Raw genomic sequence first — 27,060 nt, 5'->3', positions numbered from 1 at the left:
ACAGCTTACAGTGGTGATGATGAGGCCGTTGGCCAGGAGGGCAGCCATGTAGATGCCCAGAAAGAGCCAGAAGGTCAAGAGCAGCAGCTCCCATGTGTCTCCAAAAGCCAGGAGGAGGAACTGGGTGGTGCAACTTATATTGGACATCTGCTGCCTCCAACCCTAGGGTCCTGTTCATGGAGCAAGCATAGTGACAAGTCAGGAAAGACTGCCGTGAGCCAAGGTAAAGCCCTTTCTCTTAGATCCGACCCCACTGCCCCATGTCCCCCCCCTCTCCCGTTCCTAGGAGAGCTCCCTTCAGAGCCGTGGCTGGAGCTGTGCTGAGTGCTGGCCGAGTGTGCTGTGAGGAGCAGGGGCTGTGCCCACTGGCTGCCCAGCAGTGAGCCCCGCTCTGCAGCAGGGGCTTCATGGGAACCGTGGGGGCAGGGGCCAGTCCTGCCCTTGGACTTGGTCAGACCCAACTGCTCCCAGCGCAGAAGGGCCTGTCAGCATCTGCTCTGCCCATGCTGAGCAACGTCCATGGCCAGAGTCAGGTCAGAAGGTTTTTGTGCTGTGCTCAGGGAGAGCAGGGTGAGTGCTGAGAGGCAAGGGGACTGTCTGTGCCTTAGGGCAGTGTGAGGGAATCTGGTGTGTCCCTCCAGCTCCTTCTCAGCTGCCCAGCTCTGCTGGATGAGGAGGTACCAAGGAGCCTGGAACTTATGAGCTAAAGGCTGTGATAGCTTATAGAAGAGAGAAAACTTGTGTATTTTCAGGGAAGGCATCTGCATGGTAGGGCACAGTGGGTGGTGCCCCTATCTACCCTGTGTTAGTGTTCTCCTCAGCATTCCTCCACTGCCCCAAGCCCCCTCTGTCCCTATGTCTCCATCCTGCAGCTCTCCCTGCCAGCAGCTCTTTCTCTGGCCCCATGGTTCTTCCCTGCCAGCGCTCACAGAGCCCAGCTCAGCCCCTGTGTGCCCAGTTCTGCCCTGCAGCCGCTCCCTGTCTGCACGCCTGAAAGAACAACAGGTCATCCAAACCCTGATGGAAAAGGAAAGGATATTTTGATGTGGAAGCTGGTGGGGAGTGAAGGCACTTGCTGAAATTCCTGGTAAACCTGTGTAATGCTTTAATAGTCTGTGCCCCTGCTCTGACCTCCACAGCTGAGTTTCCATTTCTAACAAGCCAAGACACAGAAAAGTGGACGCACAGATTCAGGAAAGCACAGAGTGAAGCAGGGAACCCCTGCAATGAACATGCTCATGACACGTCCCCTTGGAAATGACCTGGGCCTGAGCTGGAGTTGTGAGTACCTCTGACCCGTGCAGCACCCGATCACCAGCACAAGGACCGTGCCCTTCCACCCACAGCTTCTCCCCACAGCCCCACGGGAGCTCCTGGGCAGGGTGAGAGCTGCCCCTGGCAGGCGGCAGAGCCCCTGCCCCAGCACACAGCCCCCTGGGCTGCAGGGACCCTGCTGGCAAGGACAGCCCTGGACACCACTGCCTGCACAGCCACCTTCACAGCCCTGCAGCCGGCCCTGGAACAAGGCAGCCCCAGTGGGACTTCTGGTACCATTTAGGAATATTTTACATACCCTGTGGTTTCACTTTGTCCGTAGGAGTCTCTTCAAGGCAATTCTCACTTCCTTATTCCTCAGGCTATAGATGACAGGGTTGAACATGGGAGTCACAATTGTGTAAAACAGGGCAAAGTATTTATCAGTGTCTACGGAATCCTTTGACCGTCACTTTAAGTAGGCGACTGTGGCTGAGCCATAGAAGAGCATCACCACCCCGAGGTGTGAAGAGCAGGTGGAGAAAGCTTTGTGTCTGCCCAGAACTGAAGGCATTTTCAGAATTGCCCTGATAATTGCAATGTAAGAAATAAATATGAAGGAGGCAGGAAGGACTGCAAATACCACGATGATGGTGTACAGCACCACATGGTTCCAGAAAGTGTCTGCACAGGCCAGTTCTAGCAGCGGGGGAACATCACAGAAAAAGTGGTTAAGGTCATGGGATGCACAGAAGGGTAAAGTGAACACCTGGTAGGTCTGTCCTACTTGCACTGGTACGACAGCCACCCATGACCCCACCACCAGTCTGATGCAGAGCACCCTGCTCATGGTCAGGGTGTAGTGCAGGGAGTCACATATGGCTACGTAGCGGTCGTAGGCCATGGCAGCCAGGAGTAGGCATTCGATGCTGCCCAGCAAAACCAGGAAATACAGCTGGGCAGCACAGCCAAGGAAGGAGATCCTGCCATCTTCCCTCAGGAAACCCACCAGCATTTTTGGCAGGGTGACTGACGTGTAGCAGATCTCCAGGAAGGACAAGTTCCTCAGAAAGAAATACATGGGGCTGTGAAGGCTTGAGTCCACCACTGTGATGAGAGCAGTCAGGCTGTTTCCTATGAGGACCACAAGGTAGATTACCAGGAGGACTGTGAAGCACAGGCCCTGCAGGCCGGGCAGGTCAGAAAACCCCACAAGAATGAATCCAGATCCAACAGTGTGATTCTCCAAGCCTTTTCTTCGGGGCATTTTCCCTATACAGAGCAATCCAAACAACAGGCTCTTAGAGGATGCTGATGGCCTGTCCACCATCACATACGCTTCAAGCCTAGAGAAAGACTCCAAACACCAGCATACACGTGATTGCAGGATTAGGTGAGGTTGACCAAGGCCTGCATGAATGTTAGGGAATCTAACAGGGGTTGCTCGATGCAGGGAGCTTTGTAAAGAGAGGGGAGAATGGAATCCTTGAGCCTCAGTGACTGGGTTTTGTCATCAGGAAAAAAGAAACTTGACTTCTTTTTAAAGGTGATTTTATTAAATAGAAGACCTGGTGACTGATGAGAAGAAAGGAATTAAATAGATATATACTAGCCCCTTCAAGAACAGTCTTTCTTACACTCCCTGTCCAGGTCTTGTAAGAGCTGCATTTAACATCAGAACATGCAGAAGAGATAGGGTGAAAAGGAGGATGGGGAGGAAAAGGGGGAAGATAAAGCAAGACAAGGCTGGGTAAGGAGAAGCCATCAAAACAAAGCAAGGCAGAGTATGACTTGTTTCTTAGACCTGAGTGAGAGACATGAATCCCAGCTCTCCTCACATGTAAGGGCTCATCCCCTGATGCTGTGTCCACACACTCAAATATCTGGGAGACTCTTTTAAATCTGAATCATTCCTTTTTGCATGGTGACATGTGAATCTCCTCAGAAGTAAAACACAGTTTTATCTGCCAATGAATCCAGTGACATTGATGCATCCGCAGAACATCTTAGGTAGGTAGATAAGCAGCAGCTGATGCATACATCACAAGTTTTCAGGGTGCTTAAAGACATTTTTTGCAATCAGTCAAAATGCTTCATGCAGTTTCCAGTCATACAGAAAAGAAAGAGATTAAAAGTGGGTGACCTCCCCACAACACCCAGTTTTTCCTGAGTAGGTCATGCTTTTAGAACTCCTGGAGTCCTGAATCATTTTAAATTTGCTGCTTTGTCTCCTGGATTTACGACAGCTTACAAAACCAACCGAGGACCCATTTGCTCCAATCCCAGCCCTGCAATGCTTCCCAGTCCCCTGCAAGCTCTCGTGGAAGCAGAGCAATGCTCTTCTTGTCTGAGGAATGGAGCCTTTCCCAGAGCGTAGACTTCTCACTGGGCACACTTGAAGGCTGTGAGCTACAAGTGAGCAGCACCACAACCGCAGATTGCCTCTTACGAAGCAGAGACTCAGCTGAAAGATGTTGAAGAATCTCAGTTGGACATGGGGAACGAATATCCTCTTCCAGGCAGAAGACTGAGGATGCTGGCTGCGTCTCTCCAGCTGTCACTAACACCCTTTGAGAAGTCGTCTTAAACTCTGACGTATTAATGATGAGAACAGCAGGTCAGAACACACGTAATAAAAGCATTCAAAACAGCCAAGTGAAAAACACGGGGTGGTTTTCTCCAGAGAAAATTTTCATTTCACAAAAGCATGTCATCCTAAGAGTTTGATTCTCTTTCCAAGGTATTCCTGCCTTTTCCCTCTGGGTTGTATCTATCTCACAGAGGTGCCATTCAAAATTTCCCAGATAAAATTAGAGTTCACATGAGAGAAATGTCACCATAATTGTTTTCTAATCTAACTCCTTATATAAATGCACAGAAAAATGCAATACTTTTCTTAAAAAAACAAACAAAAAAAACCCCCAACAACTAACAAACCAAACAAGACCTGTGAGATACCAACATCTATTTTAAACAAATGCTTTAATTCAAAGCAACCCTTCACAGGCAGATTATCCACATACCAGCATGTCCTGCTTGTTTCCAAAGTCCTCAAACATACAGACTATTCTTTCCAATTCTCAGATGTCTCAATGCTTCGCAAGATCACAGTTCAGGAGAGCTTTGCTCATAGGAAACTGGCAGAGTACTTCTTCCATGGTGATTGTCTCATGGGCAGCATTTGTCAAAGGTGAAGGAAGCCCATTCCAGTGAGCCCAGCCATGCTGGACAGATGCCTGTGGCTGCTTTTGGTGCTGTCTGTGCTGCCCCACTCTCAGCACTTCAGGGCATGCCCAAAGGGATTTAGCATGGTCAGGAGCCAAGGGGTAGGAGCACAACTCTCAGTACATGATGCTGCAGGAGGCAGTGAGTGACCTTTTTCTCTCTAGCATTCCCCTGGAAACCATCTGGAGAAGGTTCTCTGGACACCTCTCTGTCACTCTCACCTGTTATAAGACAGTTAGTAAGCAGCCTCAGGAGAGAAGGTGGGGACGCTGGTGCTGCCGCTGCTCCCCCCTGGATGCTCACAGCACCATGAATGATTTTTAAAAGGCTGTCAGAATCATGTTCATTAGCCTGACTGGCAGCTTCCAGTATAATTACATAATTTCAGGACTTTAAAAAGTAGAAAAAAAAAAAGAGACATGAAGTTTAGGTGCTAAAAGTGCCAAACCTGTGGAAGGAAGTTAAACCAAACCAAAGAGAAGGGAAGCAGAAAATAAATCCATTCAATCTGTGCAGGAACAGAAAAGGCTTCCCTATACCTCCACCTCCCTGGCTCCAAACCCGTGACTGTGCCCCATGTTATCCTCGAGACCGAGTTGGCCATGAGATGCTGAACTCTGTTCTACAGGAGAAATGAAGATGTTCTTCAAGAGCGATGCACAAAGGGAAATGAACTGAATTTGCGATGGGCCATGAGATTTTTTTCTCTGATGTGAGCAAATCTACGTCTGAAGGGGAGCATGCTAAGCTTCCTGGGCATTTAGCACTGAGAAAGAAAAGTGAATTTTCTGATTCCCAGTTAACAGAAACCTCTCCACAAAGAGACTCAAATGGTAATGGAAAGGCCCAGCAGGTCACTTAGCTCCTTTTTCCTGATGAGGAGGGTGGCATTCTTGATTAGTTTTAGTATTCCTTCAGCTCATTCTATCATGTTGGATACTTGTCTCAAAAATCAACCCACAACATTCCTTCCATAATGACTGTCCTGCTGCTAAGCCCCACACAGCTTCCCCCATGATGGGATGGGGAAAAGAATTGAAAGGCTCAAAGTAAAATGTTCTTGTGGTTAGTGCCTGTTTAGCCTTTGCCTGTTTTGTTTTCATCATGCTGTCCTACGTGCAGATCATCAGGGCCATGCTGAGGATCCCATCTGAGCAGGAATGTCACAAAGCCTTTTCCACGTGCCTCCCTCACCTGGCTGTGGTCTCCCTCTTTGTCAGCACAGGTGCGTTTGCCTACCTGAAACCCCTCTCCATCTCCTCCCAGTCCCTGGATCTGGTGTTGTCAGTCTTGTACTCAGTGGTGCCTCCAGCAGTGAACCCCCTCAGCATGAGGAACCAGGAGCTCAAGGGTGCAGTGTGCAAACTGATGACTGGATATTATTCCAAACACGAACCCATTGCTCTTCCGCACAGCTGTCATCATGGAAATCATTACAGACCTGGGTTGTGGTCTGTAATTATTGTTGATGTTGGTGTTGTGTTACCTGTAATGATGTCATGTCCCCTCTCAGTCACTGTTATCAGTGGTACAGAATCCTCCATGCAGGCAGTTACTAGCTGCATCCCTCAGTGACCAGCACTTGGACCAACACTGTTGAACATCTTTCTGATCCCCCTGTATGCTATGACTGTGTGCACATTCAGCACCTTTGTGGATGGTACAAAACTGGGTGGAGGTCTTGAGCAACCTCCTCTAGTTCACCATGTCCTGGGCAGGTGAGCCAGACAAACTGTTGTTCAGGGCTCCCTTCAAGCATGAGTTACTCTATGATGCAATGAATCATCCCCTTGAAAGTTTTTTGAAGAACGACTATGCTGAGGGAAATAATAAAAAATAGAAAAAAAGGAATGAAAGGATATAGAAAATATGTCAATACAAATATAGGATTTTATTTGAGAATATTTCTCCACTCAAATGGTTTCTAGGGATTATATTTGATAAATTTGATAAAACAAACACGCTTTTCTCTGGTCAGGTCCCAGGCCAGAAGGATCGTGACAGAGGAGTACGCTGTTAGGAACTCAGTTATGCTTACAGAAACTGCTAATGCAGAAGAAAGTGCATGGCTGTGAAGGGGGATGTGAGGTCATTTCATTCTTGGGAGGTGCCAGGCCAGCCACAGGAATGTGGCTGGGACAGTCCCTCGGCCACTGTACCCCCTAGGCCTTCTCCAGGAAGATAGGGATGCCATGTCCATTTTCTTGGGGACATGACACGACAGCAGCAGGCACGTGACTTGGTCATGTCTCTGGGAGAAGCTGAAAGGCCAGAAGCAGTCATGTGGTATAGAAGACCATGTGCAGGTTCGTTCTCAGTGGTGAGGGGAAAGAGCACGAGAAAAGGCTAATGGGTTGGGTTCCATGCTTAAAGGAGGGTTTCTGCGATGGACAAACTTTCCTGGGTAGTGGGGAAAAAAAGGAGAGGGAAAAATATGCCACAAAGTACAACTCAGAAGGTGGAGAGTGGCTATCAGGAGGAAGAACTGTCACTCCAAGGGTCCTGCTGTGGTGCAAGAACGCATCCCAGAGGGAGTCTGGATCAGCCCATGGCTTTGTGTTTCAAGGAACAGCCAGTGAGAGTGGAAGTACCTCAGTGAACAGATGGAACTGCTGGGGTGAGAGCAAAGCAGGGCAGCGAGATGGTGCCTACAGCCTGCACGGAAACAGGGGCAGTTGTCCAACCATGTAGAACAGCCTGCGGTGGAGATGGAAAAGGGTTTTAGCAAATCTGGAAAGCTTGAAGAGAATCCAGCTCTTTGTCCCCTTGGCTATGGCAGCTGTTTCTGACACTGAGGCCTGTGAGAAGACAAGTTGTCCTCATGGCACTGAGGCATCGTTGCCTCCTTGCAGCCCCATGGGGAAGCTGGAAGTTGTTGTGCCATTGTTGTCCTTAACATGGCATTGGATCCCCCACCTTCCATGGTCCCCAGGAAGAGCCCTGAGCCCTCTGTGAGGGACAGCACCGACCTTCCCACAGGCTGCAGGTCACGGCTTGGCCTTTCTGCTTCATCAAGCAAGCCAAGGCTTTGCTCAGCAGCAGAGCTGCCTGCACAGCCCCTTTGCCTACCTGCACTCACAGCCTCCAAGGATGGGCTCTAACAAGGCCATGGGGAGGCTTTCTCGGTCATGGCCCTCAGCGGGGCTTGTTAATGCTTCCAGGGACTGTGGGATTTGCTTCTGACTTGGTGTTCTTGAGAGGTTTCTTAAGTCTCCTCTGAAGACCTCAAGTTCACAGTACCAAAGACACCCTGGGCTCATTACGAATCAGAAAGCTCTGACAAGCCATGTCTCTCCCATCAGGGACATCTGGTCTTCAAGTCTTGCTTGCACAGTTAATGGGATAAGTTTCAGAAGTACAGTGAAAGAGAAAGGCAGGTAATGCTTTTCCAATTGCAATTGATGCAGAGTATCTCGCAAGAAAGTGCGGACAGGTGGGAAAAGCAGTCCCTGGAGATAAAACACTGTGTGGACAGCCTTGCTCCTCAACTCTCCTGCCCCACTATTTCTATCCTTGTCTCCATGGGACTTGCATCGCTTTTCATGAGACTTCTTTAACCAACTCTGCAGCTGAGTGTAGCAAGTGCTTGGCAGTAATTGTTGCCTGCTTTCCTTAGACAATGGGGTGTTAAGACAAATAAAAGAGAGATTTCTTATGGAGGGGGGGTGTGGGGGATAGGGTTAGAAATTAATAAATAAAAATTACATTTCTCAGATATTACTTCAAGCAGATCCCCATGAGGTCTATTGCCACAACTGAAGAGTTGCCCATAGGGAATATTAGAGACACTACTGAAAGACAGTCCAACTTTTCCTCTCTGAACCTTAAAGGAGAAGCTGCATAGGTAAAATGGATTGGCGTGATCATAGAGGAAGAGGAGAAAGGCATCTGGAGATGAACTTCTTAACCCATAGCTGTAAATCAGGAAACCAGGATGTCAGCGTATTCCAAATGTCTTGAATTCCATAGAAGGTGTGAACTTTCGGGAACTCATGAAAAATACTAGGATGTTTCCAAATCTTTTTTATATCTGTAGAAATTCCCCCACTTTGATCTACATATACACAATAAACGGTATTAACAACAGTACAGAGTCTGCCTTGAGACGCCAGCTTCATAACTAATACCATTCCATTTTGCACAGCTATAGGGGCTATTCCTCAAACTCCTTCCTGCAAAGCCTTCGTGGCACCTGCAGGGTCCTTGGCCATCTCTTCCATTGCTGTGCATCTCTTTATCACTGCCTTCTCCAATTCAGGAACCGCTAACCAAGGAGTAACCAAGGCCACAAGAAGGCTGATGATCTGGCCTATCATTATGACATCCATTACATCTGAGAAGCTCATAGGCCACTAGGAGGCACATGGTCATGAAGGCGAATTTGAGGTCCCTGGAGTGTCCAGTTCCCTTGGGGGATGAGCCATCAGCAGCCCAGCTGGTTATGGCTGCAGTAAGAAAGGCACTTGGACTCTGAGACAAAGTGTCATTTCAAATGGCCTTGGTTAGAGCAAACTCTCCTCACACGGAGACAATCGTGTCAGCTGTATTCCGTCCCTTCTGAGGCTGGAAACACAGAGTTTACAGTGTTGGGAGAGTGGTGCAGCAAGTTGTGCAGATCCTGCCTGCAGAAGGCTTATCCCACATTGTCTCCTGTGAGACCTTGAAGTGCTTTCTGCCAGGGAAACCCATTCTAGTCATCACTTCTCGTGTTCTAAGAGGAGATGTTCACTTGGGAGTTGGTAACTGCAGTCCCAGGTAAAGGTAAGGGCGAGCGGTTGGCCATTCACCAGCAGCTTCCTGCAGATTTCTTCTTCCAATATGGCTTATTCTGCAACCCAGGGACACACTCAGCACAGCACAGCCTGAAGGCCAAGAGGTACGTGGAGCACAGCACAGGCCTGCTCAGGTTTCCTGTGACACTCATCACTAACTCCTTCATGTACAAAGGTCTTCTGCTCACATTCTCTGAACCCCCTGATGAAGGTTAGAAGGAGAACAACATTTCCTTTCGACTGCTAGAGAAAGAGACCTTTACTTGAAGGCCTTGGTTGAAGGGAAAGTGGAAGATGATCCCTCACCAACATGGCGCAAATGCTCTCATGAACTTGTTTTGAACAAAAAGACAATGTAGGAGTGGTGAAAATTCTGGACAACATCTTTGAGTCAAGTATGGGTAATCTGGTAAAGTAGAAATGAAGGGCAAGTCAGCAAGACAAATTGTAGCAGGGCTGAGTATAGAGGAAAGATCACCTCCACCAACCCCTGGGCAGAGCTTCCTAATGCAGCCCTGGATGCCATTGGCCTTTTTTGAAAGGTGCAAAGCCAGGAGAAGAAGAGGCTTTGGGGACAACCTGGTAACAGCTTTCCCATGTGTTCTTGGGTCATATCAGCAAGAAAAGGCAAACAGGTTTATGCCTCTTGTGCATGACAGGACGATGAAGGCAATGGGCATCAGCTGAAGCAAGGGAAGACAATCTTTCTCCCCATAACAGCAAGGAAGATGTGTATGACTGCGAGTGAGGTCAGTGAAGAGTCACTGAGATGCTCAGGGGCTGGAACACTTTCCTGGGAGGGGAAACTCTATATGCTGGGTTAAAGCTGGCTGGACAGCCAAACCCCAGGAGTGGTAGTAAATGGAGTGACATCCAGGTGACGGCCCATAAGGAGTGGTGTTCCCCAGGGCTCAGTGTTGGGGCCAGTCCTGCTTCAGAACTTTATCAATGATGTGGCCAGGGGGATTGCGTGCACCCTCAGTGAGTTTGCATACAACAACAAGTTGGGTGGGAGGGCTGATGTTCTTGAGGGCAGGAAGGTTCTGCAGAGGGATCTGCATGGGTTGGACAATTTCAATGAGTCAAGTTGTATGAAGTTCAACCAGGAGAAGTGCTAGTTCTGCACTTGGGTCACAACAAGCCCACACAACGCTACAGGCGTGGGGCAGAGTGGCTGGAAGGCTGCCCTGGTGGGAAAGTACCCTGAGAGTGCAGGTTGACAGATGGTTGAGCATGAGCCAGCAGTGCGCCCGGGTGGCCAATATCATCCTGGCTTGTATCAGAAAAAAGGTGTATCAGAAACAGTGTGGCCAGCAGGACCAAGGCAGTGTTCGACCCCTTGTAAATGGCTGAAGCCAAACCTACAACACTGTGTTGTCATTTTGGGCCCCTCATTTCAAGAGAAATGTTGAGGTGCAGGGGAAGGCTCCTTGCAGCTCTCACTCACCGCTGGTGGACCCCTTGCACTGGCAGACCCCGCAGGGAAGGGTGCTTGCCCACTACCCCATGATGCCTCTCCACAGCCAGGACAGACCCCCAGCACAGCCCCACCAGCGTTCCCCAGGAAGGGGCATGTGAACGCCACACAGCTTTGCTACCCTGACAGCAAGACCAAGATTGACCTCTGGCCCAGACCAGAGAGTGGAGAGGACAAAAACAACCCAAAAGTACCCCAAGGTCCCCTCCCAACTCCACCCTCAAGGAAGGCTGGCCAGCACACAGATGTTGGCATTGTAGGGTCGGCGGTACTAGCCCCGTGTCTTCCCCTTTCACATGAAATTCAACTCCCAAAACAAAACACAGCTGAAATAGGAAGCTACGGTGGGAATGGGAAATCTGCACTGAGCACAGGAAAGCATCAGCAGGATGGGAAACCATTGAGATGGGAAGTTGTTCCAGAATTAAAAGTCAAACCGTCACAACGCTGGCTGAAGCAGGTGCTGGTAGAATGATCGCCATGGGGACAGAACACTGTTTGCCCCAACAAATGCCAACTGGCCAGCCGCCACGGCACATATTGCAGCAAACTCCTCGTGGTGCTCCTGCCCTCCGGGTAACCCCCAACCAGCTCTGCTGGCCAGAATCTCACCCCATCACCCCCCTTTGCTTCCCCCAAGAGAGAGGTTTCCCCTCCAGCTGCTGATGGTGTCAGAGGTGCTTAGCATGAGCTTCAGCACTCCAACCATGCCACCACCAGTCACTACTGGCATGCTGCCCTCTGCCAAAACCACAACAAAGCCGCAAGGTGAGGTCTGGGACTGGCAGAGCCTGTAGATGGGTGGCCGTGCCAAGGAAAGCTTGCATTGCCCTGGGGGTGGATTGGATTTGTTGTCATTTTTGAGAAGTGGGGACCACCCCAGCAAGCCCAGAGAAGCCCCTGGACCTGCCAGAGCTGTGGCCAGATGCCTTCAATGAGGCCTCTCCTGAGCTGGCAGAGGACAACCTGCAGTTTCAGGATGAGCATTTGTCCACCATGGACAGCAGTGACCCGCTCACATGGCTTGACAGCATCCTGGAGCTCCCTGAAGTTCTCAACAGCTGCTGTTTGACAACCCTTCTCAACAAGCTCCCAGAGCTCTCAGAAAACGTGGCAAATGGTGGCTGCTCCATAGAGCAGACAGTGACTGCAAGGCTAGGGGACAGCAAAGACACCGACAGTGGTGTCCCTGATGCCCATGTCTTGACCACCACCCTCACCTGACCTCTTGGAGTACATGATGGAGGGCAAATGTCCAAAAGAAAAAATTGGCGGCCGCGACGCAGGAGGACACCAATTCCTCCTGGTGGAAGGTGGCAACATCCCCCTGTCGCATGCTGGTCTGAGACCGGAGCATTGTTCTGTTTGTCTTCTCGGGAACAGAATTAAGACTCAAAACAGAGTCAAGAGCCAAGGAACTTTATTTGCCCAACAATCAGTCTGCAAATGCAAAGGGAGAGAGAGCGAGAGAGAAAGACCGAAAGAAAGGAAAGAAAGAAGGAAAAATAAAGAAAAGAGTTAAGAGCAATAGCTACCACCCGGAGCTGCAGCATCTCAACAGTCCGATTCGTTTCCAAGTCCAGTGGCAGAAGGTTCTGTCCAATGTTAGGTGATTCCGTTTTTTATAGTGTTGTTACAAGCTGTTCTGCTACACCACACCTTCCACCCGGCAATGGTGTACGTGCCCAACATTCCTCAGGGGCCTCCAGGTACCTTTATCCCCCTGACCCCTGGTCTGGGCACAAGCACAGGGGTTTGGTTAAGTTTTGCAGGATCAGCCTCCCCTGTTGCTCCATGGCATCAGTCAGCTTCCTCCTTAAACCTCTGCAGTGGCAGTGGTGTGATCTTCCTGCCTTAAATCTCTTCTGTAGCAGTGATATCTTCCTGCCTTAACGACGTACAGATCATTCACTGCGGTGATGGCCTGAGCTTCCTGCCATAGCAATGTTGAGAAAACACATCTGCTATGGCGATGGTGGGTCTCACCAGCGCAGTTTCTCACACCCCCTTGCTGGACCCCAAGGGGAAGCAGGGTGGGCTGGCAGCGCTCCTCCCCACCTGCCTTCCAGGGAGTCCCATGGAGCTCTCTCAGGTGGGTACGATGGACACTTCAGAGGAGAGCTGAAGTGTCCAGAAAACCAGAAGGGTCCAAAAGACCACAAGACCAGAGGGTTCCCAGAATGGTCCCCCAGAGAGTCTCCTGCAGATCCTGCTGCAGAGTCCCCTGGCCAGACCCACGGCTGCCGCTCAGCATCATCTGCCCCACATGGCCCAATTGGTGGAGGAGGCACTGCAAAGTCAGCCCCGGGTCATTTTGACCCACTTGCAGTCACCACTGGGTGTCCCCTCCAGATGGGTGGTGCCCAGATCAAGCAAGGCTGCTGGCAAAAAAGCCAAGCACCCTGCACTGGCTGGTACCCCCAGGATGCTAAAGACCTCCCTACGAGACAGCATGACACCCAGGAAGTGCAAGAAGATGGTGGTCTGCTAGGTGGCAAAAAGCTCCAAAACCCTCTGGGAGGGGAACCTGGACAGGGACGGCACAACTGCGGGCTGTAGTGGGCAGCAGGTGGGCGGCAGCAAGCAGAGGGCATCCAACAGCGACTCCGTGCTCACCAAGTGAGCCAGAACCCTGAGGGACTCCAGGAGACAAAGTGCTCCACACTGCCCCAGTCACCGTTGATATATTGATAGAGAAGGTGTGGAGCACAGATCCCTGTGACGTGTGACCTGCACCCGCCCACTACAGCCCCAGCCCTCTCCCATATCTCTCCTTAATTCATTAAAGGCTTGATGTTCCGTGCACAGTGCCTCTGCTTGCGGTCATTCACGCAGAGGGAGATGGGGGTTAATGCAGCCCCTGCTGCATGCAGAGAACCGACCTTCCACACTCCCCTCTGTCTAGGTGACACCTCCACCGACATGACCCACGCTCTAAAGCAGTTTCAAATGAAGGGACTTCCCATCAAGGGAGGCAGCCTTGGCAGGGGTGAGAAACAAAGACCAGGTCGTGAAAAGAACACCGTTAGCTAAGTTACGCAGGAAGAAGCCTTCCAATGAGGAAAGTTCTGGCAGCAAGGGAACACAAGCTGGTAAGGTCTTGGGATCCACTGACACCAACAGAAAATGAGTTAAAAATAGGACAAAGATAATTGCAGGAGTGGGAGGTGGCGACCTCCAACTCAAATAGTTCCACCCGAAAGAGGCCAAGACCCTGCTTGGAGAGCATGCGTAGTTTGGTAAAACACGTCAGTAGTGCTATTGAGGATGCATACGTATTTGCATTAGAAGTGAAAAACCGGTAACCAAACCTGTGTATGACACATGACTATGCAATGTATGGCACTCTGAGAAAGGCCCTGAACCCCTTCTCAGTATTCCAATTGGATCAAAAAAATTTCTGTGCACTTTTTAATTGATGGAGCTGTCCAAATGTCAGTAGTCACTGCTGACCCGGCCAAGGCATTACATACACAATCTGGCTGCCGCAAAGTAAGGTATACCGGAATAGAGGGAGTAAGTAAGGAAAGCTAAGTGGCCAAAATTAATTTATGGCTACCCCGGCCAGGAAAAACAAATGGCAGATGCAGAAGTGCTCGCTGGAGAACCTGAGAGTAACATTTTGGGATCTGTCCTGCCATATGGTCGGTGCAGGAAAACGCCTGGCCGGTCTGTATGGTCTTTTGCTTCTCTGGTGACAGCAGATGAGGAAGACGATAGGGAGCCCCACATAATTACTGGGTGGATGTGGGAGAAAAATGGAACAGGGAAATTAATTTGTCTGTTACAACCATCCACACCTCTTCCTCGCTCTCCAGTTACCAGTTAAAACAATGCCCCTTGCCAGCAGCAGCAAACTCCGCTATGGATGGGGTGGTGGCACATTGAGAAAAGAGAGGTATCAGCACTAGAGCCCACTCTCCGTACAGTTTTCTGCTTTGACCAGTCAGAATGCCTTATGGGCAATGGCACCTAATTCTCGGTAGCCGCAAGTTAAATGCTAACTCCCTTTTAGTGTGGCAGTGCCCAACAAGACCCAGCTGGTGACACAAATACAGGGAGCCTCCCTGATTTGGAAGGCTCCTTTTGATATGGGAGATATGTTCCTCTAGATTCCGCTCCACATCCAAGATAAAGCCCAGTGTGCCTTTACCTGGAAAGGGACTCAGTACGTTCTCAATAGGCCTCTGTAAGGATATAAACACTGCCCTGCTATTGCTCACAATGCTCTGGCTGTAGTCTTAGCACAGATCTATTCCACCTGGCATCACAGTGTATCGGTACATTGATGGAATCCTCAGCGGGTGAGAAGGGACAGAAAGCATTAGAGAGACAATGAAAACCATTTGGGAAACACTGATCAAGTTGGACTCAAAGTCCCAGAATCAAAGTGCCAAGGGCCAGCACAAGAAGGTAGATTCCAAGGAGTCTGGTGGGTTAGAGGAGCTGCCTCTGTTGCACCAGAGACACTGGAACAGAAAGCATCTGGGCACAATCCATCTAGTATGCTGGAACTACAAGTTTGCATTCTGGTGTAACCGTATTCTTGCCTTTTCTGTCATTGCTCAGCCCTGGTATAATTTGTTAAAAAAGGGAAAATCATGGCAGTGGACATCTGATCAGCTCTGTGGTACCATCATGTTCCCATTCCTATTCAAATACAGGAACTTATTAGTAAGCATGGGCTAATTCCTGGCACACCATGATTCGCACAGTAGCCCACAAATCCCTCAACTAGTTTTGTTCTGCCTGTATTGATGACAGTTAGATGGCTCTACGTTATGAGGGAAAGCAGATTACACAGCTTGCTCGTTTGATGTGCAGGGCTGTGTTTCAAAGGACTATGACAAGCCCAGAAGAGCACAGCATAGTACGGCTTACGAATCAAGTAAATATCACATCACAAACCATACTGCATGTGGCTTCACGAGAAACTGGGGTTTATGTAGGTGCATGGGAAGCGGGTCTCTTGCTCAAAACACAGCAAATACTGTTTAAAAGTATTCATATACTGAAACAATAAGATGACATACTTTTTCATTTGCCTCTAAATCCCCATGTAGATGTAATTCCTGAAATCGTACAGCTTGAGGCACTTTTCATGTAAAGCCAAGAAAGCTCAACTCAGAAGGCAAAGAACCTTACTAACAGAACAGATCATCTGTGACTACAAGACACCTTCCCTCTCATTGAAACAGAACAGCATAGTTAAAAGCAGGTTTTAAATTCCACGTGGAGATATTCAGAGCTTGAAAACTACAGGACATACACTTTTCATCAAAAAATATTCCATTCCTTTCCACTTCTCTGTCAGCCTTAGCCTAGTGTTTCTTATTTTTCATGCTGCAGCACAGAAAGCCAGTCCCCACAGCTGCACAAAGGCTTCCACTGCCAGTGCGCAAAGCATTGAGGAGTCTGGGCTCCGTCTTGGCTGTACAGGAACGACCCACCTCAAATGCACTACACAGCCTGCACCTGGGGGTATCACAGAGTGATACTTAATCACTGCTTTTCCTCCCAGTAATAACAAAACAAAACAAAACAAAACAAAACAAAACAACCAAACCAAACCAAACCAAACCAAAAAAAAAAAAAAAAAAAGGGAAAAAAACCCCAAACCCTCCTTGCTTCCACAGGTCTTCTTACCAGGCGAGAGGTTTATGGAAGTGACGACTGATTTCATCTAACATACAAGCCACCTTCTGAACAATTTTCAGAGCTGTCCAAAAAAACCCCAGATCTTACACATCAATCAGTCCAAAGAAAGTACAGAGGTCTCTGCACTACTAGGACACAGGCAGGAACACTTGGATTTACTAGACACCTTTGTAAAAGCAAAAGGCGTTACACAACCGTACCAGATCCTTGACCAAAAGACTTTTCAAACCACCTGTTTTTTGACACAGTCCCTGCACTTCAACTCTTCCACCCATGACAATATTCTCTCAGGGATCAGACTTGCCTGCTCTGATCAGAGAATCAGTCAGCACAGTTCACTTTGAACCAAGCTAAAAACAAGGCCCAACCTCTACATTCACACTTGGGATACACGGCTCCTAGCGCAGGGCTCACACTGCGGTCCCACCTGAGGTACGTATCTGAAGTTGCATCTCCCATGGGTCAATTATTCCCCCTTAGAGCTCCCTTGAAACTGAAGGCTCGTGGTCAGTGAGAAAAGAGAGTTCCTTACCTCTTGTGCAGTCAGGGCACGTTCTCCCGTTAAAAGCAGCATGCTCAGGCCTCTCATTTGTGTACAATCTGTTCAAAGAGCAAAACCAAGTCTGAAGATTATTCATTTGCTTCTTTAAAGCACCTACCATTTGCAGCATTCGGCCCCCAGAAGACAACTTCTCACAGGTGCTCCAAGACACCTCTTATGAGAGGCAGTACAACAGAATCACCAGCAACCAGGTCTGTGCCCTCTGGGACAGATTTCAAAGCTCTTTGGAGGATTGCATTGGATTTGCTGCTTTAGACACTCCCATTGTGTGGATTTACTATTTGACTGGCAAAAGTTTTATGTACCACACATGTGAACATCATCAAAAAACCTACTGTAATGATCTCATTCATAAATAGACACAATGATTCTCTTAATATCACACGTTGAGAACTCAATGGATGCTCCTACCATGGCAGTGCTTCCCCTCTGTACCCACTGAACAGGCAAAAAGATGGATTAAAACAACATCATCAAGCTCTGAAGCAAAACTTCTGTGTTCCTTTAGCTGTAATTTAGAGCTTCATTGAGTGCTGAAGAGTGTCAGCCTGACAGCTCTGAAGCGTGAAGCGTTTATCCTCTGTGCCAGATTCGCACAGGCACTGGCCACGCAAGCTGCCTGCATACTCGCTGCCCTGCAAACGCAACAGAGAAGTAAGGAAAATACAATGGAGACAGAAATGACCTTCCTCTACCTATGCCGGCAGCTTCTTGCCTCCAGCATTCCTGCACCTCAGGAGCTTGGGAAATGACAGCAAGAAGTGAAAGTTCCTGAAAATACTTTGCCTGACACACCACAGTGTAGCACTTCCATATGCCCACACCACACTTCTGGCTCCCAGCTGCTCTCCTGTGCTTCCCTTCAGCTACCTGAGGGCTGCCTCTTCCGTCTCCTCGGATCTGGCCAGCTAAAGAACACCCAACTTATGGCTCTCACATTCTGACCCTTCTTCTTAACATCTTCTTGATGGTCTCTGCATTCTGCCCTCCAAATAAAGGAGCTTATCATAACAGGACAAGAGTATACTGGTTGCTTGGTTTGGTTTTGGTTGTTGTATTTTGTTGGGTTTTTTGGGGGGTGGTTTTTTTGTGTTTGTTTGTTTTGTTTTTTGGTTTGTGTTGGGGTTTTGTTTGTTTGTTTGTTTGTTTGTTTGTTTTGTTTTGTTTTCCTGTAAGAAAGCCAAGTAATTAAAAGGGAAAAAACCAAAACAAAACCAAAATGACAGCTAAGTGGAAGTTTCATTTGGTGCTTAAACCACTTGAATACTTACGCTACAGCTGAGAGCTGGCCCTTAGTGGCTGATCAAGATAAAGCTCCAAATCCTTCCACTGAGGTTTCAAGTTACCAAATAACTTCATCGAAGGGAAGGCAAAATGGGTAAATACAAACATTGCCATGTGTTTACAGGGCTTTCTCAGCACAGTGTTTCTCTTATGGCACCAAACTTTCCGGTACGAAGAAATACAAATTTGAAGTCCTATTATAGGCAACATACCCTTAAACCAACAGCAGTGACAAAAGAGCCCAGATATTGACTTGTAGAATGGGAGATCACTCGTGACTTTCTCAACAGCTTCTACTATTGATGAAGCTTATAACAACCTCGCCATTTGGGAACAACATACTTGCTAGTGTTGGTCTGGCTGGAACCTCAGCAGGCTGGCGTCTTCATCTTTGCAAGTTTCCAATCCCAGGAAAGAACGAATTGAAGAAGAACTAAGCAGAAGGAAGGGCAGCAGGTACCGCTTTCACCTAACTCTCACCTGGGTGCAGAATGAAGCTTCTTTCTAAACACAAAAATTGCATCTCCATCAGGAGGATACTGGCTATGCTAGGAAGTGTCTTTTTCCCACCCTTTGCTTCACTAACGTGCTTTTTGGCCCAGGCAGTTATCTCCCAACACAGAGATGAGAAAGTATTGGGAATCATCCATTCTATACATTTGTAGAGAAAAGCTGTTGCCCACTGAGCTGTGTAGCTGTAAGGGTAGGGGCTGCAATGCTCATGTTCCTCTGCCAACAGCAGTTGTCTTTGCCTTACGCCTTAGCATATCATAGGTGAGCCCCGCGGTGAGAAAAACCTGCTCACAGCTTTCTGGCTGGATGTGCAAGGATACCACTAGTGTGGCTGGCACAAGGGGATGTAAGGGCTTGGGATGTTTAGAACTGGTCTCCCATTTATCACAACTGTGTAGCATGAAAAATTATTCTGATCGTGTTTCACAGTTCCTTCAGAGCCAGGAGGAATATCATCACAGGAATTCTCATGCCACTGAACTGGCAGCAAGCTATACAAGCCTTTTAGTCCCTTTTGATTCTTTTGCGCTTGTTCCATAAAAACATTCCCCACTCTCCAGCTCACCAGCCCTCAAAGAGGAAATGTCCCATCTGCCACACGCTTGTCATAAACTACACAGGATATGACAAAGGTTCAAATATATCAGAATGTATCAAATCAGAAACTTTCAAATACAGAATGAAAAAAGAAAATAAAAATGTCTGGTAGTGGGGAAATTATTTTCTACCTTGACAGTTAGGTTCTTAAGCTGCCAGTGATTAACATTAATGTCTCTGTATTTCAAGGTCATGATGGCAACAGTTCTGATATTGGTGGATATCAGCAAGAGATTCCCTGCCTTTCACAAGCTCTGTGGCTCCAACTACACATCGCTATGGATTTGGTTTTTGTTTTTGTTTTTGTTTTTTTAAAGAAGTGCTTTTGTTTTTTTAAAGAAGTGCTTATCACGTTAGAATCTGTCACTCACAAGAGCAGATTATAAGTAAAATAGCATTATACTTCTCTTGATTTAAATACTGTTTAGTAGTATATAGGTAGTTAGCTGCACTGCTACACCGAACCACAAGAACATTAACACCTCCAGCTTCATAGACACCCATAATTTATTTTTGTAAGAAGCAAATGACTAAACATGGAACAACGCTATATGAAAGAGCAAAAGAACACACACAATCCGCATTTCCCTTTTTGGACTACTAATTGACCATCTCTAACAGCAGGTAAGCCTGGATTAAAAATCAGTCACATCTGGATCCCAAACAGGGCACGGGTTACTGTATGCCACAGACCTGGACCTGACTCTTGAAAGGAATCGCACACAAAAGAAAAGTTTAGATGGTTTTGCAGAAGTTTGACTAAGTCTCAGCCACTTTACTTGGGACATGCACTACAGTAAGGTATGTGCACTACAGCACCATTGGAAGTAAAGGAAACAAGTCTTGCAGTTCAAGTTCAACACTGCATCCACAAATGAAATGAGGCTGCTACGTTTGAGGAACATGGATGGAAACCTCACCTGCCATCCCAAAGTTAAGCTACAGCTTTTCTTCCCTTTTTGTCACTTTCCTCAGCCTTGGTACATATTTGCAGAGTCTGAAGCAAAGGCCCATAGCTTCTTCGTGCCTGTAACAGTGAATGTCCTGGTTTCACACATTGGTTTCTTGTGCGGCACCACACCCTACATTTGCCTTCATAAATGCATCCTTACACTAGGGAAGGGAAGGAAAATTACCAGTCATGCCATCATAGTGCCCACAGGGCAACAGAGTGCCCTGCTTGTAAGGGGAGCTAAGACAGTAAATAACCCTCAAATACCTGGCTAAAGAAGCACAGTTCAATCTCATGCTTGGAGTCTCACTATTGACACAATCTAACAAGAAGACATGTTAAGGAAAGAAAAGTTGTAATTAAATTAATTTTCTTTTCTTTCCTCTCCTGATGGTTTACCACCCAGAGCAGGCTGAAGTTCTGAACCTGCAAAGTGCTCCTGGGACCACACTTGTATGCTCACTCTGGGAAACAAAGACAGCTGTCTGAATTCTTTTGCTGGTACAGTCTTTCTTGAGTTTCAAGTTGGAATGAAATGAAAAGCTGCCATCAGTCCCACTTTTGGCACAGAGGTGCAGCGATGGTTCATGCACATGCCTGCACAGAAACGCAGCCGAGGGAAACAGTCCCTTGGGTCTCAAATACAGAAACAGCACCGAAAACCTTGACTGCTGAGACAGTCACGGCAGCGTTCTCCCGGGTCAATACATAGCATGCTCGTGGCAGGATCACCTGCACAGCCCCTTCTGCTCCCCCTGCCCCTCTGGCCACCTCCCGCCCCTCTCTGGCCACCCCTCCGCCTTGACCCACCTCTCCCTGCCACTCGGTGCCTCTCTCCCCCTAGTCCCTGCCCCATGGAGGCTCCGGGGCTGAGGTCCGTGCCAAGCAGCCCCGGGCAGTGGCCATGGAGCCTGCAGGGCCAGGCCCAGAGCCTGGTGTCCCCGCAGGGCCTGACTGCAGGGCAGGTGTGCCCCATGGCCTGCTGGGAGAAGTTGTGCCCCGGGGCATACTGAGAGCTGTAGGCCCAGGGCTGCCCCATGGCCAGGTTGTTCCCAGGGCATGCTGGGAGCTGTAGGCCCGGGGCTGCCCCATGGCCATGTTGTTCCCAGGGCATGCTGGGAGCTGTAGGCCCGGGGCTGCCCCATGGCCATGTTTTCCCAGGGCATGCTGGGAGCTGTAGGCCTGGGGCTGCCCCATGGCCATATTGTTCCCAGGGTGTGCTGGCAGCTGTAATTGCCCACCCTCAGCTTCCTGGCAGCCACGTTGGGCTGGGGGGTCGCAGCCTGTTTTGGGTCTGCGGACAGGCTGAGTGGGGGCTGGGGCCGGCCATGGGGCGAGGGAGGCCCTTGGGCTGGCGCAGGGGTGTCTCCTGCCTGCTGGCTGCCTGGGGGTGTGTGTGGGGGGAGCTCCCACCCCCCAGCGTGCCGGGCCCCCGGGCAGCTGGAGTCAGGCTGGGCTGGGGCAGCCCTGGGGGAAGCCCAGTCCCCTTGAGGGACTGGGAATATGCAGCTGCCTGGGAGAACTACCAGCCAGAGTATGCATGTTCAAGCCTTGCTTCTCTTGCTGGAAAATAGTTCATTTTTATATACAGCCTCTCACCACCGAGATCCAGGCAGTAGGGATTGTGCCCTGTGGGGAGCAGCCTGGTGACTGGAGCCTGCTGCCCTTCAGTGGCAGAGCTGGATGCTTCTCGCTGGCAGGATTAAGTTGTAAAGAGTCACCAGGAGAGGCTGCAGCTAAAGCAGTGATTAATTTGACTTACTGAATAAGCTCACCTAGGGGTGGCAAGCCTTCTGAGGCACCTGGGCTATAACAATAGCCAAGGGAAGTGGGGTAACAGAGCGCTGCTGTCAAAACCATATAGCACCGAGAATAAATGAGGTTCTATAATACCAGCAGAGTGCATGTGCCCCAAGAAAGTTCAGCAACTTGTTGACCACCAGTAGTCTCAAAAGACCCCAAGAAAGCCCCACAGGAGCAAAGTGACATACACAAGTGCCTTATGCATATGTAAATAATTTCAGGGAACTATTTAGTGTGAAGTACAACTTGCCATCTGAACATGCCCAGAAAGGACCCTGAGGGGCTGGATATTGAACGGTGGAGCATGTTGATAGGTCACAGTTTTTTTCTTTTCCTTCCCTCACAAAATTCCACTTTTTTTTGATAGTAAGTGAAACCACATATATTTCAATGTGTTTTCTCGATTGGAAATTTTTGCCCAACATATGGGATCTCCAGGTTTAAACCCTGGTGCAAGAAAACCCCAACAAGGTCACATGTCTGGAATAAAGGTTTGCAAGTCTGGGGTATACCATGGTTCTATTCCACGACTCACAACTAATTGTTCACAAACAATTCCTGAGGAGAGTATTCTCATGGGATAAGGGATTTATTTCCCGTGTTTCAACTCTATTATCTGTATTGGACAAAAAGTGTTTAAGGGACCAAGCCCCTACCCCATTTGTTAGGCATTTGAATATGCCAACCCGGGGACATCAGGACTTTGTGTTTGTGGTGTATGGATTAACTGTGGCGTCTCAATACATACTGGATCCCCCCTTTGCAAGGGGTCCAAGTCCCCTGCCCAGTAGGCATCTCGTTGAGGGGCCCACCAGGACCTCCTCTGCCAAGCTGCTTTCCAGCAAGGTGACCCCTGACTGTGCCGGGGCCTGGGCTTGTTCCTCCACAGGCACCAGACTCGGCACTTGTTGGACTTGAAGAGGTTTCTGCCAGCCCCTTTCTCCAGCCCAGCCCGATCCCCACACGCCACCCACTGTGGTACCAGACACCCCCACCCCCTGTTTTGTGGGTGCAAGCCGTGCCCAATGCCTGCTTGTCCCCACTGGGTTCAGGCACTCAGAGTGACAGAGCCCCAGCTGCGGGACGGATGGATGAGCCCCAGCACCAGGACAGAAAAAAGACTGAACATTTCAGATGGGGGGCAGCCCAGGGGGTTCCCAGCCCTGCACCCTGGCCAGCTGCTCACTGGCAGGGAAACCCGTTGCTCTTCTGGGAGCAGCGCTGCCACCACGGGGGCTTGCAGAAGCAGATGCAGTGGGGCCAGCAGTCGCATCTCCACCAAAGCTTTGAGCAGCCCCACAGGCGGGAGCAGCCCTCCTGCAGGCACAGTTCTGCCCAGCACAGTCCTGAGGCCGCCTGCCCACGTGCCCTGCCCACAGGCACCCGGTGCTGGGGCCTGGGCTCTGCTGGGGTGCTCCTGCCCACCCCCACGTGGATGGTGCTGCCCAAGCCCATGGAGCTGATTCTGTCTGGCGCCAAGGGGCTCCTCTTCGTCACCCCCACCGGGCTCCTTCTGCCGATCTGCATAGGGCTGCTTCTGCTTGGCACCGTGTCCTGCCCTTGGTCTTTGTCTCCATCTGCTGTCTTCCCTGAGTCTGCATCTGCCCCCAGCAGCTCCACTCAAAGGCCCTGGGGCCACCCTCTGGGCTGCAGCAGCCTGGTTAGATCTGCTCCTCTTTCCTGGCAGGGGGGAGGAGGGCACTGCGGGGGGGGGGGGGGGGTCCCACCACAGGCTTCCTTTCGCAACTTGGCCATCATCACTTGCAGAAACTTTTGTTAGTGCTGGTCACTATGAGGGTGTCCTGGACGATGTGGATGACCTCCTTGATGAGGTTCTGTGTAACCACAGCTATGGCTGAGGGGCTGCTGGGGGTGGCCTCACATGGATGGGGCTCTGTGCTGTTTCCCTGCCATCCATGAGGAACTCCTGCTCTGGCAGCTCCAGTGAGAGGTCCTGGCCAGGGGCGATTCCCAGCTTCCCCACTGGCACCGAGTGGCCCTGAGGGACTGGGAATGTGCTATGCAGGTTAGTGCCACTGGTCTGGGATGCGGTAGAGGGAGCCCAGGGTAGAGGAGCCACTGCACGACAGGGAGGGCAGCCCGGCCCGTGGGGACTGGTGGTCCCTCCGCAGAACATCTGCACTTGCCCTGCAGTGGAGGATGGGGAAGAAAGAGAAGGCTGTTGCCCTGCAGTGCTCATGCACATTTGCAAGCCCACGTGTGGAGTTCCAATTTCTGCTAGTGAGGACTGGCAGGTTTCTTGGACAGGGAGACTGGGAAGGCAGTCAGGTGTCGGGTGGCCTGAGGGTCCTGACATCTTCTTCCTCAGCCAAAGTGCCACGAGTCCCTGAATCACACAATGGTCGTTGTTGGAGGGAACCTCTGGAGATTATCTAGTCCACCCCCCTGTAAAAGCAGGCTGTGCTAGAGCAGGTTGCACAAAATTCTGTGCATGTGGCATTGGAATGTCTCCAGAGGCCTCTCTGGGCAGCTTGTTCCAGTGATGTTAGTTGGAGTGCTGTGTGAGGGTCCCTGCGCTGGTGGGGGGCAGTGCCTGTACCAGCTGCAACATCAAGGCACTGCAAAGGGGCAGGGAGATGATGAGCACAACAAGCCCATGCCACGCTCCCTCCCCCCACACATCACAATGCCTGTTGCCAGGTCCCTGATGGCTGTGGAGGCCACCTGGCCCTGGGCACCCTCTGCTCCAGGGTGTGCTGGAGCTGTCTTTGCCCTGGAGCTGTCTTAGGCTCGCTCTAGTCCACCCAGGATGCCTCCTGAGCCCTTCCTTGCACCCCAGACCCCTCTGCAGGGACTCTAGCACCAAAAGAAAGCCCACTGGACTCGGGGCCTGGCCCCCTAGATTTGGCCATTCCCCTTGAGTCTCCACGGCACCCCTCCATAGGTGTCTGTAATGCCCCAGAGCCTTGTGCTGCTCTCTAGCCAGATCATGGGAGCCCTCCTGAGGCAGTCAGGGCAACTCAGGCACTCTGTTTGTCCCACAGTCCCTCAAGGAGCCCTGCAGGGTCCCTCTGGCCCCCTTAGCACCTCTGTACTCTGCCTGGAAAAATTGCTGAGCGCGTCATGGTGCAGGGACATGGCGGAGCAGTCAAAGCAGCTGCTGTGCTTTCACTGGGTACCTGGAGACCCATGGGACAAAGTTATGATGGACTCTCCTCTAACTTCTCCCCTCCTTTGTTCAGTCTTTAAGCATCATGGTACATTGCATATTCGTTGTTATACACAGGCTTGGCTTGTGTATGCTGAAGGAGGTCTGAACTAGATGAGGTCCCAGTCAGCCCCTCTCTCCAGCCTGCCCAGGTCCCTTGGGATGGCACCACGATGCCCTGGCCTAAGTGCCGCTCCTCCCGCTTTGGTGTCATTTACCAAAGTGAGGGTGCCTTCTGCCCCGTCATGGAGACCATTAATTAAGGAAGGTGTCAAAGAGGTTTGCAGCCAGTACTGACCCCTGGGTGCCACCGCTAGTTCCTGGCCTCACACCAGACTTGGTGCCACCGAGCAGCACCCGCTGGGCCCGGCTGTTCAGTCCTTTTCAGTCCCGCTCGCTGTCAGCTCACCCAGCCCTTTTCCATTTGAGTGACTTGAACTCCATGTTTAAAAGGAAGCGATGTCAAGAGGGGCCCATGCAAGCACACAGCTTTCAAAATCCCATGGCATAAACTTCCCACACTGGGTATTTTCACCAACTCCCCCAAAACCTAGAGAAGTACATGCCCCCTCAGTGACTTGTGCAAGGCCAGCAACTGCTTTTAATTCTGGCTTTGGCTTCTCTGCCGGTGGGTTCCAGATGAGTGTTGTTTTTGCAGGGTGATCCCCAAAGCAGAAGAGGGATTAAAGCTCTTCCTCAATGGACCTGTGGACAGGTGGGCCAGCTGGTGGAGCTGTCCCAGTCTCTGGAAGCTCCCTCTGAGCTCTTGGTGACCACAGGCAGCACTGGGAGGAGGGACAGGGTGGGCTGCTGGTGCTTTTTGTGCAGCTTGTTCCCTGTTGGGGTCACTTGCGGTGCTTCCTGGATCTTCCTCCTCCTCCTCCTCCTCTCTGATATTCCATGATACAGATGCTGTGCTCCATGCTCATCCAGGGTTGCAAACCGCCCGTGTCTCCACCACAGCACCCTGAGTATTTCTCTCAGCTGCATCTGTAGTGCACTGAAACCCTCCTCCTCCTCCTTGCTGAGTGGTGGTACTCTGTGTACTCCACAGTCCAGCTGTGGAGATCATAGCCATGCTGTGGGGATCTGCTCCGCTCTCTCTGCCTCAGCAGGTTTTTCTCTCCAGCAGCCCTGGGTGCAAGAGGTGACTCGGAAAAACTGTTGGAAAGTCCTTGAGTTGTGTCAATCCTGGGAGCATGACGATGACTTGGAGGACTCGTTCTCCTCCTCTTTGATGACTGGTGGTACTCTCTGTGCTCCACTAATTGGCTGCAGAGATCATAGCTGCGCCGTGGGGATCTGATCTCTCTCTGCCTCAGCAGGGTTTGCTCCCGAGTAGCGCTGGGTGCAGGATTTTGGGAGCTGCTGTTAGAGGTCCCTGGAGTTGCGTTATCATTGGGAGCATGGTCATAACTTGGAGGACTTGTTGTTCTCCTCCGCCTTGCTGAGGGGGGGTACTCTTTGTACTCCACAAACCGGCTGCGGAGGCCATAGCCACGCCGTGGAGATCTGCTCCGCTCTCTCTGCCTCAGCAGGGTTTGCTCCCAAGTAGCGCTGGGTGCAGGATTTTGGGAGCTGCTGTTAGAGGTCCCTGGAGTTGCGTTATCATTGGGAGCATGGTCATAACTTGGAGGACTTGTTGTTCTCCTCCGCCTTGCTGAGGGGGGGTACTCTTTGTACTCCACAAACCGGCTGCGGAGGCCATAGCCACGCCGTGGAGATCTGCTCCACTCTCTCTGCCTCACCAGGGTTTGCTCCCGAGCATCCCTGGGTGCAGGAGAATACTGGGAG

At 50.2% G+C, this 27,060-nt stretch overlaps 1 protein-coding gene across 1 annotated transcript; it reads right to left on the bottom strand.

The window, feature by feature from the left end:
* Window positions 1–1,582: 1,582 nt before the first annotated feature.
* On the bottom strand, window positions 1,583–2,521 carry LOC129734638 (olfactory receptor 10AG1-like). Its single transcript, XM_055698274.1, is given in 1 exon segment — window positions 1,583–2,521. A coding segment is annotated over 1 exon segment (939 nt).
* Window positions 2,522–27,060: the final 24,539 nt, after the last annotated feature.

The sequence above is a fragment of the Falco cherrug genome, chromosome W, assembly GCF_023634085.1.
Source record: "Falco cherrug isolate bFalChe1 chromosome W, bFalChe1.pri, whole genome shotgun sequence".
Lineage (NCBI taxonomy): Eukaryota > Metazoa > Chordata > Aves > Falconiformes > Falconidae > Falco > Falco cherrug.
This window is presented reverse-complemented; position numbering and strand designations above follow the sequence as displayed.